The sequence below is a fragment of the Molossus molossus genome, unplaced genomic scaffold (genome assembly GCF_014108415.1).
Source record: "Molossus molossus isolate mMolMol1 unplaced genomic scaffold, mMolMol1.p scaffold_m16_p_5, whole genome shotgun sequence".
In the NCBI taxonomy this organism is placed as follows: domain Eukaryota; kingdom Metazoa; phylum Chordata; class Mammalia; order Chiroptera; family Molossidae; genus Molossus; species Molossus molossus.
In genome coordinates, this window is record NW_023425388.1 from 74,087,582 (window position 1) to 74,102,738 (window position 15,157).

Sequence of the window (15,157 nt, forward strand, 5' to 3'; positions counted from 1 at the left end):
TGGCTCACCTGTGTCTCTGGGTTCAGTGCCAGTTCCCTAAATAAACCTTTACTGTATTTCTTTGCTATGAACTCTCATTCATGTGTTATTGGGCTATGCTGCACATAGTCAAACTAACCCCTTTAGTTTGGCAACATAATGGGCACATCAAATCAGGAGGCCGTATCTATAATGACATTTAACAGATATCATCAAGATTGCACCCTGTCGTCATTGTGGGTGGACTGTTTTTAAAACGAACTAATCACAAAACCAACAGAAGCTTCAAAATGAATCAAGTGGATTAACATGATCAATCATCAACATCGACTTTTAATTTTATCAATTAAAAATATTAATCCCGTAGGAGCCATGTGATTCAGTTACTGTTGAAAATACATTGCACTTTGAGGAAAAATGACTCAGGAGAAAGGAGAGGGGCCATTGTTCCAGGCAGAGGATGCTGGGATAGTTCTGGCAGAGACTGTCTTGCTTATCACCTGTCAAAGTGAAAAATATGGCTTTGTGCAGTCTCACCTGAACTTGTTTTCAATGTGTGTTCCTGCTCCAGGAACTTTTAATCCTCTGGGTGAGCATGTTCCGTGTCACAGAGCCAAGTCCTTTATATGCAATTCCTCCAGCCCCCCCCCCCCAACTTTCACTCCACCCAGGTCCTTACAAGAAAATGTAGAAATCATTTGTTTACTGACTTAAAGCAGTGGTATTAAGTTAATTGAACTAAATAAAATTATTAATAAATGTATGTTGAATTAAACTCTTTTGCCCTCCTATAAGAGATCTGCTTTTACTATTGTGAAATAAAACATTAGTGTTATAAGTATGTTGATGAAGTCAACTGTATTCTTTTCATTCTGGGAAATTGACCCCATCCTTTTGCAGCAGTCAGATGAGCTATCAGAAAGTGCCATCTGGTAGGGAAGATGATGTTTATCCTGAAATGAGAATTATTCATAAATGCCAAGATAAACTTAGGCAACCTCGATTTCTATTGTTCTTTGTTTTCTTTCTTTGCCAAACCCATTTCCGATGATTTTCTTACCTTGTCTTTCACTTTGAGGAAAGCTTGTGTCTATAAACCATGTGAGATTTGCTGTAGGAAATACATTCCTCAGTGAGCAGGTAAATGTTCTCTGTGGATAAAGACAGGACACAGGAAGAATTATTTGCAAATTCAGAAGAAACAAATGCCCCTTATATCTCCACCAACCTTCACAGGAGATATTTTCTCAACTTTTAAAAATTCAGTGTTTACATTTAAGAGGTTGTGTAAAAATTTGAATTATAAATACTTTCTTTTTATAAAGATGTTATAAATTAATGGCTAGAATCCAGGACAAAACTAATGTTGCACATTTGGATTCTTGGTTTTGAAAAAGGAAAATCACAACTCTACACAGGCAGAAAAAACAGTACTAAATGGAAATGAAAGGATAGAAGGAAGAAGCTATAACAGACAGAGGCCAGAGAAGAGTATTCTGTTAGACTAATTGCTACACTTTGGTTGTTTCCATTCCTAAAATAATGTCAAGTGCCATTTGTAGCAGCAAACACAGAAACCTTGTACTATAAATGTCTCACTTTTGACTTATAGAGAGTTTTCCTAATTCATTTTTTATTTTATCATCTTAATACTATAGGATAGGTAGGATATACCTTATTATTACCACTTGACAGATGGGGAAACCAAAGTACAGAATCAAAGAATGGCTAAAGGGAGTGAAATGCAGTTGGCGGCACATTTGGGAACTATGTTAGCCCAACCTCAGTCCAAAATATTTCCTTAATAAAACACATTGTTTTGAAATAAGAGAGAAATAGGCCCAGCTGGTGTGGTTCAGTGGTTGAGCGTCAACCCATGCACCAGGAGGTCGCCGCTTTGATTCCCGGTCAGGGGACATGCCCAGGTTATGGGCCTGATCCCCAGTGGGGGGCATGCAGGAGGCAGCCAATCAGTGTTCTCTCTCATCTATCTCTCTCTCCCTTCCTTTCTCTCTAAATATCAATAAAGAAAGAAATTTTTTAAAAAGAGAGAGGGAAATAGAAGAATAGGTAGTTTATGTTGTACACAATTAGAAAGTTTAGAGGTAGGGTTAGTTATGTTTTATTTTCAACACTGTGTTTATTCTTCATGAGATGGTGGTTTCTTCAATAGCTTGGTGAAAATTTGCAACAAAACTTATTGAATCCTTATAATTTTATTTGAGATACTGCAAAATTATAATTCCATTTATAATTATTTGTTTTCTTATTAAGAGATGTGTGTAGTTTTACATATTACCAGCCCATGTCCTCAGTTCTCAAATATTTTCCAGTTGATGAATATACTCATTAATTAATAAAGAACAGTTAACTGCATGTGACGCTTGGTATGCCAACTTCCCCGTACACTACTAGCCCTAAAGGGTCTGGACCTATAGAGCCGAGGAGCCAAATGTAAGCATACTAAGTTACATTTCTCTGGGGAGATCCGACTGGGGTGCAGTGTGACATCCCTCAGTGTGTCAGTACAAAAATCCAGAGAAAATAATGAGACTTTCAGAGGGAGCTGTTGTGTACCCAAGAAGGTCGGTAGCAAGCAGCGCACACTGCCATTTCCCCACCCTGTCCACACTTGACAGTGGGGACACGTGCAGAGGCAAGAACATAGCTCTGAGAAAGTACTTTGCTTCCTGTCCTAAAAAATCAAAAGGAAAACCAGGCCCCCTAAAAGATATTCTTATTAAGTAAAGGAAGAAAAATTCAGTTTATTTAACTCAATAAAATGCCAAAGATTGATGATTATCTTCAGGTAGTTCATGCAGGGATATAAGAGTTACAGGAAATGAAGCGTTATTTTAGCAATACCTTTAAGAACCCTTATGATTCATTTCTTCCATGCTCAGTAACCCATCAAAAGATGATGATGTGGTAATATTAGTAACAAGTAGAGGTTCCATTATTTTATAAAGGTACTGTCTCACTGAAAAAAAAATCTGTCAACTTAATAAAAATATTTAAAAGATTTAACTCTTGTGGATTCTCTGAATTCAGATTTTATGCAATGATTCAAATTTCAGGTATTCTATACCATCTCCAGACTGTGTCCCAGGATTTTGTTTAGGAATATGGTTCTTATCCTAAAACTCCTCTCGGTCTCTCTAAAATTGAAGAACGGTAGGTAAACTAATTCAAGTTGAAGTCAAACGTCTTAGGAAACATCAACATAGAAAGTTTTGCTGAGCTGTTTTTATTTGGAAATGTCTACTTGGCCCAAATGAGTAAGAAGAAAACATATTAAATTAAAAAAAAAAGAAGGAAGTAAATATGCACAAAAGTCTATGTGCACACATATACTAGCACACAGAGAGACACGTTCCTCCTCTCTACAGTAAAATCATTCACGCACATGCTATGTGCTTGCTGCCTCTGTGAGACCAGCCAAATCATTGATTTCTCCAGCACATTATTCTAAGTCCACCAGGAGGAAGGGAGCAATAGCACAAAGGATTATATGATAAGTGCCAAAACGTATTTGGACAGTTCTGTAGGAGTTCAGAGAAGAGTGAAATCTGAAAATAACTTAGAGAACAGAGTTGTATTTTGTGGACAGGGAAGAGATGGGCCCAGACTCTACAGGTGGTCTCTGTTGGGAAGTCATGGGGACTTCACAAGGATGGACAAGGAAGCACAGGGAAGCCAGCGAATGGTTGGAGTACTATGGGACTGAAGAGTCAAGAAAAACAGATTCAAATCTGTGTTGTAAGACTGATCATTTCCTATTCCTACAGATGAAATACTGAAATGGTGACCATTTGTCAGTTAACCCATATTAGTTTCCCTAAATTTGGACAGAACCTTTTCCAAAGGGCTTTGCAAAGTATCACTTTGAAGACTTTCAGCTCTTTAATCTAGAAAGCAAAATCTTTTTTCAAAAGTTTCCCCCGTCTTTACCAACTCTTCATTCTTGCTTGGAGTTTTTCCTCCCCACCCTACCCCTTTTCTTTTCATTTGAAATTTTACTTTTAGTCTCTACATGTTTTTTACTCTGCCATTGCTATCTTTTTTCTTATAACTCAGTTTTTTCTTCTAAGGACATCTTCTTTAAAATGTTCCTGCTTCTACCCTGCTGGTGTGGCTCAGCAGTTGAACATCATCGACCCATGCACCAAGAGGTCACTGGTTCAATTCCCAGTCAGGGTACATGCCCCGATTATGAGCCAAATCCTCAGTGTGGGGCATGCAGAAGGTGGCTGATTAATGTTCTCTCACATCAATGTTTTTATCTCTCTCCCTCTCCCTTCCTTTCTCTCTAAAACCAATAAAGTAAAAAAAAAAAAAAAAAAAAAAAAAGTTTAATGTTGTTGTTTCCCCTTGGCAGGTTTTTCTTCTTAAATGTATATATTATATACATGTATATTCATTTATACATAATATATATGGAAATATATTTTTTGCTTAAGTTGTGGTTATCCCTTTATTTTACTCCAACAGGGAGTAGAATCCAATAGCATTTCAGCTTTTCCAACTCTAGTTACATAATAGAATAAGCAAACCAAATTTGTTCCTCAATTTGCTATGTTTCTTTGAATTTGGGGGTCTCTTTGATTTGATCTTCCTTTTCCTGTAAGTTCTTTGGCTTTTTACTTACTGACTTTGCATCTATAGTTCCTAAACTGAGACTTTCAGTCTGATAATTGGACAAAATATTTGAAGCCACAGGTGCCCTTGAGGCAAGTGGTTTCTCTGGCCACATTCACTTTCCCCCTGAAATCTCCTTTGCTTGAAAGCCAGATCAGCTAGTCACCTGGAACTAAGACGTGTAGGTGCTGGACTTGCTGTTTTACTACACGACATTTGCCAGGAACATCTTTTTAGTGCTGGAAGGGGTGGAGAAAAAGTTTGCATTTGTGTCTGAGTTGCAAAAAACTCACAGGCAGGGACACACCCACTGGGAAACCAGGCTCTTCCGAAAGTAGGAGGGAACAGGAGCTAGAGGTATCCTCCTCCTGGGGCAGGAGTCAGCTAATAAGTATGCAAGTCACATGGAGCTCTCCTGCTATACCGGAGCCACCAGAGACAAGACCAGAGCCTCCCTGTCTTGTATGTACCCACTGTCGCTGGCCAGTGTTTCCCAGCCGTTTGGGGTTGCAAAGCTTGATGAATCAGGCTCTCATTTGCTTCAGAAATAACCCAGGTAAGGAATCCAAGGTCATGCTGCTTTTAAACTGTAATGTAATTTTCCATTTATTTATGTTTTAATCTAAAAATGGGCTAAGTAAGCTAAACGTCTGGAGTGGGCTGCTGTCAGGAAGACCTTACCAGCTACTGGCTTTGCAGGTGATGGTGCCAGGGAAGCTGAAGTGCGCTGAGCTGCTTGCTGAGGACCACCAGGCAACACTGAGCCTGTGGAGACCTGTTCCACCTGTTTCTCCTCCGTGCATGTCAGCGCCTCCAGCTGAAAACAGCTGAGCCTGCTGCTTGGATTTCTTAGAATTCCAGCCCCAGAGGACCTCTCTAGAAATAAACTGACCTCACATTAGAAACCTTAGTTCCCAGACCCTGGAAGGCTTTGTAGCCGCTGACTGCTTGTGCAACTGTTCCTGGGCAGCGGAGTCTCTCTCACATCTGCATCTGTCATGCTTGCTGCTACCTACGTGGAGAGGGACCTGGTGAAACCCCAGCCCTGGGCGTCCTGAATGGCCTGGAGGCTGAGGCTGCTCCTCCGGCCTCCACACACGCTACAGGTATTGGGAGCACAGAGACAGTGCAAGCAGCTGGGAGAAAAACCTACAGTTTTCAACATTTAAAAACACTGTAGTGGTGGTCGATGTAGACGGAGAACACCGAGTTCACTGAAGAGCTCTGTCATTGTTGCATTAACTTGCCTTGACTTTCTGGCCCAGCCAAGGAGGGGTCAGTACATATCCCAGGCACAGAGGGAAAGTGCAGGGAAGACTTAGAGGTCAGTTTGCTCGGCTGTGACTCACCCTGACCCTCTGGTGAAGCAGAAAGGAGAAACCATTAGGTGTGGTCAGCTTTTGACCACTATTGTGAATCCCCGAAAGGTACCACCGTTTCTTTCCAAATACACAGCTAGCCTTCGTTGTGCTTCGACTGAGACTTTCAGCTCAAGGAGAGCTGTAGGAGAGGAGACATTATGAGGCGGGAAGAGGAAGAAGAGGAGAGAACCATGCTGAAGGCAAAGGAGGACTTACAGGTGAAAGAGGAGGAGGAGACCCCTGAGAGAGGAGAAGTGGTTGGCCCTTCCGCGAGCGCCGTGCCCACCCCAGTGCCCCACAACAAGGGGATCCGGTTTTCTGAAGCATGGGAGTATTTCCACCTGGCCCCTGCTCGAGCTGGGCACCACCCCAACCAATATGCCACTTGCCGACTGTGTGGCAGGCAGGTGAGCCGTGGCCCGGGGGTTAACGTGGGCACCACGGCCCTTTGGAAGCACCTGAAAAGCATGCACAGACTGGAGCTGGAGAAGAGTAGCCAGTGTCAGGCAGGGCAGCGCCGGGACCCAAGGACCCAAGGGCCCCAGCTCCCCATGGGCATCGAGGGCGACTGGGCCAGGCTCCTGGAGCAGGTGGGCACCCTGGCTTTATGGGCCAGCCAAAGAGAAAAGGACCTTCTTAGGAGGGAGAGGGCAGTGGAATGGCGGGAGCGGACTGTGGAGAGGAGAGAGCGAGCCGTGGAGGAGGTGGAGAGGGCCATCCTGCACATGAAGTGGAGGGTGAGGGCCGAGAGGGAGGCCTGCCAGAGGGAGACAGACCAGCTTGCTGCGGCTCACCCCTTCCCTTTTGTTTAGGGAAGAAATCTTCTTTGAAAACACTGACTTTAGACTTGTAGCCAAGAGTCATTTTAGTTCCAGCTTAAACCTAGAGCAAAGTAATTTAGTGGGATTATTTTTAAGAGCCGAGTGCATACGATGGATTCATCTTAGCAGGTCTGAATTAACCAATGGTTATCCACAGGGTTCCTAGTGCTGTACTGATCAAAACTTTAAGATACCTTACTGAATACAGAGGTTGTTTCGCCCGCCTGGGTCTACAAGTTGTTTTGGGGTGGCAGGTACCAGCCTGTCAGCACTGATGAGTGAAAATAATGGGATTTATACCTTGCACTTGGTTTTGATAAAGCTGAAGGTTTTGACAGTTGAGGCTGGTCGAGTAGCTGGAATGTGCCAACGTGACCAGCTCACTGTGAGCGTTCCCCACCATGAGTAGAGCTTAGGCTTCTTGGGGTGTTGGCATGCATACTGGTGGTAATTGGAGAACTGGATACAAAGCTTGTTCTATGGAATCCAGCAGTGAGCCTGAGCCTGAGACCTCCAGACCCACCCAGTGTCTATCTTTCTCCCTTTGTCTCTGTGCTGTCCCACCTGCTTATATTAAAGCTGTTCCATCACTACAACCTGTCTGAACGTTGTCTTTTCAACAACTTAACACTGAAGTAATGAGTGTGTAATTACTGCAGAGAGAATGAAAGATTTTGCAACTCACTTGAATTAAACATTAAGAATAGAGGACATAAAAATTTATCCATAAGTAGGTAAAAGAATGATCTAGTTTCATATGAAGGTCTTAAAGGTGAAGGAGTTAGTGAAGAAGAGATGAAAAGAAACCCAAAAAAGAAAAAGAAAAAGATGGAGAGAACTATGGGTCAGAGGCAGAAAAGTTAAAAAGAAAAAGGGATAGAGAAACATGTGAGGAGAAGAGAAGAGAGGAACTCCCTAGGCAAAAAGAACCATAGAAAGATAAGAGACCATGCCTGTCTGGGAAAGTGGAGGACAAAGAACATTTTCTTAGATTCTGAGGTCAATTTTAATGGGTCAAGTTGCTTTGTTTCCACAGAACACACAGACCACTCGTCCATTTGAGCAGTAGGTTTTAGATTTTATTCCTACCTCTGAAATGCTCACTGCAGATCTATCTACCGTTCTCAGAGTTTTTAAAAATTCTTCATCATTAAATTTTCAGATATGTTTTGAAAAAAGGGAGACTAACAGTCCATAGGAAGAGAAATTCCTTGGGCTGCTGAAATATGCCTAAAATATTAACTCAGGAGTAGTTTTTGTTTTGGATGGTTCCTCTGGTACATATATATATTTTTAAATTTTTTAATTGATTTTTTTAGAGAGAGAGGAAGGGAGAGGGAGAGAGAAATAGAAACATCAATGAGAGAGATCATTGATTGGCCGCCTCCTGCATGCCTCCCACTGAGGATTTGGCCCTCAACCTGGGCATGTGCCCTGACTGGGAATTGAACTGGTGACCTCTGGGTGCATGGGTTAATGCTCATCCACTGAGCCAAACTGACTGGTGAAAGCTGGGAAAGACAAGAGGAGATAAAGACAGTGGTATCTCATTATCTTGTAGATAGCCTAAGCATTTGTATGGGCACTGTGCTCCCTGAAAGATCTGGTATAATAATGCTGAAGATTCTGGTATAATATCCTGGTATAATAATGGTGTCTTGCCTCGTTCAGTCCTCACCTACGTGGCTCCCTCTTCCTGCTTGTTTCTAAACTCCATCAGCTAACAACCAGATCTGTCTTTCCTGTGAGCTGCTGTCGGAACAAACACAAGTTCAAACACCAGGCTTGTGAAAACCCCAGGCTGTACTACAGTCCTGTAATCCCTTTTCCCTAGAAACCTGACTGAGAGGAAAGATTTCACTTCCCACATGTGGTTTACCCACCAGGGTGTGGTTCCCCTCTGAGGGTGTCTCCAACCATGGTGAAATCTCAGCCCTCACCACCGCAACGAGGAGGGTGGCTAGCAGTTTTGTGACCAGACATTTGGACTCAGAGACTTATTGTGCCACAATATGCTAGGGGGAAAAAAAAAAAAAGAGTCAACAATACCTAATCTCTCTCTCTCTCTCTCTCTCTCTCTCTCTCTCTCTCTCTCTCTCTCTGTCTCTCTCTCTCACACACATGCAAATGCACACGCACACGCACACACTTGGAATATTGCTTAAAGGTCAAGGAATCCCCAGAGATTCAGGCTTTTACAAAACCAAAATTAAATAAAATATTAAATTCTGTATCTAGCTATTAAAGCTTCCCTGCTAACTCTGATACATGTTTCTAGCTTGTGGTGTCTGTTTTATAAGGTTCTTACTATTTTCTTTCTTAGGCATTTAAACCCCAACTGCTTTTGTTTCCTATGTTTCATGTTAGGTAGTTTACTTTATATTTTTCTCTCTAAATGTTGTCAAACACAATGAAGATCAAGAGTGACGAAGACAGGACCTACGGAGATGATCGAGTTCAAGCAGTTGAAGTATAAGAAACAGGAACAGAAGGGACATGTGGATTTCGCAGAGGTTGCACTGCTGAGTCAGCTCTGGAATGTTTATGTACCTCTCTTGTGGTTTCTTTTGCTGCATCATCAGAGCTGGGCATAGAGGGTCAGGGGCTCTGGGCTGAGGGGCTCCCTGGCTCAGCATCTTTTGCTCTAATGTAAAAATCTGCTTCATGATGAGGCCCCGAGGTTTAAGCTAAAGGTCCCTTTTCCATCTTAGTTATGAATGAAGGCTCTGTGCCATGTTGGAACCCTAGTGAAACCTCACTCTTGGGAACGCATGCCATCCACAGGTGTGACACTTGGACATCCCTGGCCTGTCTAAGCCTGAGAGGCATCATCATTAGAATAATTCGGGAACTTTTCTATTTTACAGAAAAACTAAATTAACCATAAACGTTATAACTTTATCTAGGAACACTGGACAACACTACTCACGACTGATCAAATGCCTACTGTTCTAACATGGAGTGCTGCTGGTGTAGTGACTGTGTGGCACATAGCAGGTGTTCAACACGTGCATGTTGCCTTAGAAAATTTCTACAGAATGAAGGGAGGGTGTAGACAATTGCCACTGCCCAACACTTATGGTAGCCAGATGGTGGCTACTTTACATACGTTCTCTCATTTGATCCTTATATCACTCTTGTGATGTTGGGATCATTGTCCCTGTTCACTGACAAGGAAGCTAGGAACTGAGATTCCAGGGGCCAGGGTTAACAGCAATGGGTGAGAATTCAACCCAGGTCTATCAGATTTCACAATCTATGTTCTGTTTTTCTTTTTCCTTATTTCATTATCCCACGCTGTCTTCTAGAATCAATCACTTAGTAGATTTATGAATATAAATTCAAAGGAAGGCACGGGTGAAAGAAAGGGAGTGAATAATAAATAGTGGGGAGGAAAGAAATATTCCTGAGACATTTAGTATCTGTCATGTACTTCATTACTGTGCATAAATTTACTTCACCTAAGAACCCTGTGAAATATTTATTATGACCCTAATTTTAGAAATGAGTTAGCTGAAACCCCTGGGGTTTAACTACTTGGTAAGGATATGTAGCTAGTAAGTGGTCAGATGAGGATTTGACATTAGTTCTACCTGCCCCTGGAGCTGGCTCCTTTGATTACACCATGCAGCCTGGATATGGGCATGCTGGGTTCTCATCCCCGCTGGCCCTTTAGCAGTGACTCAGCCAGATGTTCAGACTCTCCAGGCCCCGATTTCTCATCTGTAAAATGACAGATACCCTACTTGTTTTGGAGGCTCGTTGGGAGCATCACCTCATGAAAGCATGTGAAGAGTATTTAAAGAGTTTATGAAAGTACAATGGGGGTTATAAGAATATTAGAGTGAGGGATCATTAACATTTGGAAAGATGTGAAAAGATCCATAGACAATCCATATCCTGTATCTGGTTAGATGAATTTGGTGAGAGTTTATTTACTAATTCCTCAGAAATTTCCCTCTCAGCACCTAGGCAAGTGTGGGTACAGAAGAGGAAGTTTGATAATATGTAAAACAAAGTTCTTTTTAAAAACTGGAACTCTTGGGTCAAATTTTTGTGGTTACATATCTGATTGAGTACATATTACCTATAAACATTGGCACCAAGAACCTAGAAGAAAGCCTTATAAGAAATAAAAACATCTACCAAACATTATACCATTAGACTATTGGTTTTATTGAAATCATTGAAATAAAGTCCACTGATAAAATTGGGAATTAATTGTGGCAGAAATATTGAAAATCTTATTCTATATTATCAGAATTACAATAGCAATTATCTACATGACTAACACATACACAAAATCAGCAAAAGACACAAATACTTGGATAATGCATTTGCATACTCATCTAAAACTATCCCACAGAATCTGAGCTATAATTTGTATTCAACTGTCAAATTATATGACTGATTTCAGCAGGACTAGAAATCATAAGTTATTTAATGTTTCTGTGACTAGAAGAAACTTGAATATGAGTATAATTTTTCTCTCATCCCATTTAATATGAAATATTTGAGAGTTAATGAGTATATTTCTTTTCACTGGAGTTTTAAAAAGTTCGAATGAAATCATAATGCCACAAGATAGCTGATTAACACACGTGATAGTAATATTAGCCAAAAAAAATGTTTATTGAGCAATTAATATATGCCACGCTATATACTAAGAGCTTTTCATACATTATTTCACTTAATTCTTAAAAACAACAACAATGTGCAGATAGTCATCTTATCCCCTTCATGTAAGTGAGAAAACTAACTGCAAGATGTGAAATAATTTGCCCAAGGTCACAGCCAGTGGAAGAGCTAGCAAGTAAGCTCAGATTCCAACAATTAGAGGCTGGGAACCACCTGCTAGGAATGGAAGGCAGAGGGTCTACTTTACCTCCCCTTTTCTCTTACCCTGTCTCCTTCTGCCTAAGAAATAGTCTGGGTTCTGCAGGGGTACATAAGGACAAGTTTCTTCTTGTTAACTTCAAAACAAAAACAATAGGAAAGCTGGTACAGGAAATGGCTTTGAACACATTAAATGTCAGCTGAGCATAAAACTTATTCTTTCACCAGGATTCACACTGCTCTCTGTCCTACTTTTCCTAACTATCTACTTCCATTTTTATTAAAAAGAAATTTAAGCTATTGAGACTATTTTTCCAGGAAATATAAGGATTCAGGGTCACAGATCACATACTCTGAGAGCCCTAAGTCAGAAAGAAAGAATTCCCCTTAGATTTCTAGAATGAATTCAGCTTCCCTTCTTCCCCACCAGAAATTAATTGGCTGAGGGCCAAGGAGTAAGATCCTTTGGAAAAACATTCTGGACAACAGTGTAACCTGACAAATCTTGGCATGTTATACTATAGATTTTCAAAGGCTTTACTGTGACTCACCTTTCCCGAGATATCCATGGAGTTTTTTTCCATAGTCATGGAGATTTCTGGCTTAGCTTAAAAGCAAAGAAAACTCAGTTAGTCGCACGGCATGCCGTCTTACCTGGCTGTTAGTGTGCGTGTGTGTAAGATTCATCATTCTTCAAATATTAAACACCCACCATGTGCCTGGCAGAATGTTAGATTCCTAGGAAACAAAGGTGGGCAAATCATCTTTATTGTCCTGAAAAAGTTATATTTTCATGAAAAATACAGACACATAAACTAGAAATTAGAATACACTGAGATAAGTACCATAATTGAGGACATGTAGGATTTGAAGAAGGCTTTTAAAAGAAGCTTTTAACTCAACCTTGGGGGATAAGAGGAAGCTTTTGGAAGATGCAACATCTAGTTGGTAGTTGAATTGTGGTTGCTAGTGAGTCAAGTGAAATGGGGAATGGGGAGGAGCAGCTGATCCGGAGAGAGAAGAGAGGAATATTCCACATGCCCAAGGGCCTAGAAATATAACATAACTTATAAGCCAATGAGAGGGACAGGAAAAACACTTAATACTTTAGTTGTTTGAAACTAGGAAATATCAGGGACTATTTCAGTGATTTTGTTGTTCTGCTAAATTGTCGGTGCCGCAAAGTCAGACAGTTTTATCCATCTCTTCATCTCAAGCATTTAACAGAGCCCAGTATAAAGTAGGCATTGAGTACATCATGTTGTTTCAAGTAAGTTCTTAAGTACAACAGACAAAGCCTTCCATGAACCAGTAGATAAAATATTAAGACCCTGTCACAGGTGCTTTTAACGCCTGCGAATCCACTTGGCCTTTGCCTCTACTTACTTGCCGGGCAAGAGGCCTCAGTAAGTAGAGGCAAATGTGATTCTCTGTGATTCTCTCCTCAGGATTTATTGGGGTTGTGGGAGCACATTGAGTCCACAAGTAGGGCAAACTAGGAGCCCAAAACAGTTTGTGGCAGTAACAGATGGGGAGTGGGTGGCTAATCCCCCAGCTTCCTTGTCTTCATTTGGGATAACTCTGACGTGTGTTCTCCCAGAGTTCCTCTGGGCATCAAGCTCTTGGCTGACAGCTTGATCGTGTACATTCTATTATTTTCCTTCCCTTCTGATGTTCCTTTTCCTCTTCTTCTGATGTTTCCTAGGATTGCCTCTTAAATAGATGAATTCAACTCAAATCCTTGTCTCAGCATTTCCTTTCAGGGGAACCCAAACCAATATGCAACCCTAAAACATTAATGAGTAGAGGGGTATTTCTGACCTCCTATAACAACAAATACCAGTAGAACGAAGGACCTGAAAGAAAGAACAATGTTGCAGGGGTGGTAGAGATTCTTTTTGAAGCTCAAGCTTAGATTTAGATCTAAGGAGTGGGCGAGAGCAAATCTGTGATGGCCGGTAACTTCCCACTAAGGAAAGGAGAGTTGAAGGAGACTAGGGAGGGGCAGGCAGATGCTGGGCAGGCTTCTAATCCTGACCTGTTAAAAACGAAAGGCATTGTGCTCAGAATGAAGCAATAAGCTGGATCTAGGGCATGTCAAATGGGTCTGTGCTACATTAGAGTATGTATTTTAACGTTTTCATATTTTTATTTTGGGCTTAGTCTATTTGAGGAATCACCAAGGAATGCAGAGTGGGTTCTAAATAAGATGAGCCTTGTACTTTCGTGCCAGGACCACTATCAGGTATGTTCCGATGACACCCACAAATAGGTTCAAGGCAAAATGGGACTATCCTGACACAGCCTAGCTGGCCCATTTGGTAAAGGAGAAAGCCCAGGAAGCACGGAAAATCTAATTCTATCAACAAGCAGGCAGAGTCTCATATTTTTTAAACATTACTGAAAGGAGTTCAAAGAAGAAACAGAAATGTTGAGACAGATGTGCAGACAGACAGGGTGATAAGAGTGAGATGTAAAAGAGTCTATGCATTCAAGACCAAGATTAAGGTATTTTAATGCAGCAAAGAGATACAGGACACAGTTTAACTGTTGACAAGGCAATCGTCAAGTTGAGGCACAAAAACCCTTGGTCAAATGGGACACCGTTTGCTTTATTTAGAATGGATATTTCTTTGCACATGCCGGATGGCTGCCTTCATTGATTTGTTAATAGTAACACCAGATGAGTTGGTTTCATGTTTGTGCTAAGACAGTCACACCTTGGTAAGTGAGCTGAGGGTGATAATCGATAAAAGAGATGAGCAGACTTTTCCAGATCTTTATAGAACATTGTTTAGCCTCCATAAGGAGCCTGATTATTTACTAGCCCATCCATGAGGAGAGGGAGGGAAGGAGAGAGAGGGTAGAGCCAGAGAGGGACACACATAAGAAAAGCTCTAAGCAAAAGGCTTGGTAGTAACTACTCCCATCTTTATGAACTACAGGGCTGCCATTTCCTTCAAGATACTGAATTATGTGATCGCCAATGATAATAATAATAATGCAATAAGATTCTCAGTAAAAAGTAAAAATAAAGACTTTTTTTATGTGTTCTGTCATTCATGACTTAAGATGTGTAAAGTTATTTCCTATTCGTTTACCTCATTTTCAAAAACAACGAATTGCTCATCCACATCACTGCTTTCCGCTTTGCCTTAATTTAAAAGGCTGTTCTTACTCACAAAGAGGAAAAAAGTATTCAAAGCTAGGAGTTTCTGTTTATTAACATTTCCTTGCATCACTGAGCAAAATAGAATTTTCACATTTCCCCCAATTTGGACCCTGCCGAGGCAGAGGCCCTCGCTGCAGGCGCCTTGCGGGAGCTGGGCTGTCTTCCCTCCAGCTGGCCTTGGCAAGGGTGGGGGGTGCCTGCAGAGCTTCTCAGGAGCCGTTTATCATCTGCCTGGTCTCACACCGGCCTTATTCTGTCTTGCTCCAGCAAACAACTCAGCCAATTAGACAACTAAGCAATTATACTTTGGCAGTTATAATTAAAGAGATTCCCAGTATTTTTAGGAAACA

General features: G+C 41.3%; 2 protein-coding genes across 5 annotated transcripts in view; one reads left to right on the forward strand and one right to left on the reverse strand.

Moving 5' to 3' along the window:
* Nucleotides 1-15,157, reverse strand: part of CD96 (CD96 molecule) — a 94,157-nt gene that overhangs the window by 49,387 nt on the left and 29,613 nt on the right. For all 4 annotated transcript variants that reach the window (XM_036243356.1, XM_036243357.1, XM_036243358.1 and 1 more), the window contains exons 5-6: nt 12,187-12,242; nt 1,040-1,130 (exon numbers count right to left, since the gene is read on the reverse strand). In XM_036243356.1, the coding sequence (XP_036099249.1) occupies nt 1,040-1,130; nt 12,187-12,242 (147 nt within the window). The remainder of the gene's footprint in view (nt 1-1,039; nt 1,131-12,186; nt 12,243-15,157) is intronic.
* Nucleotides 5,989-7,156, forward strand: ZBED2 (zinc finger BED-type containing 2). Its single transcript, XM_036243359.1, has one exon. The coding sequence runs from the start codon at nt 6,137-6,139 to the stop codon at nt 6,788-6,790; it is 654 nt and encodes a 217-aa protein (XP_036099252.1). The 5' UTR covers nt 5,989-6,136; the 3' UTR covers nt 6,791-7,156.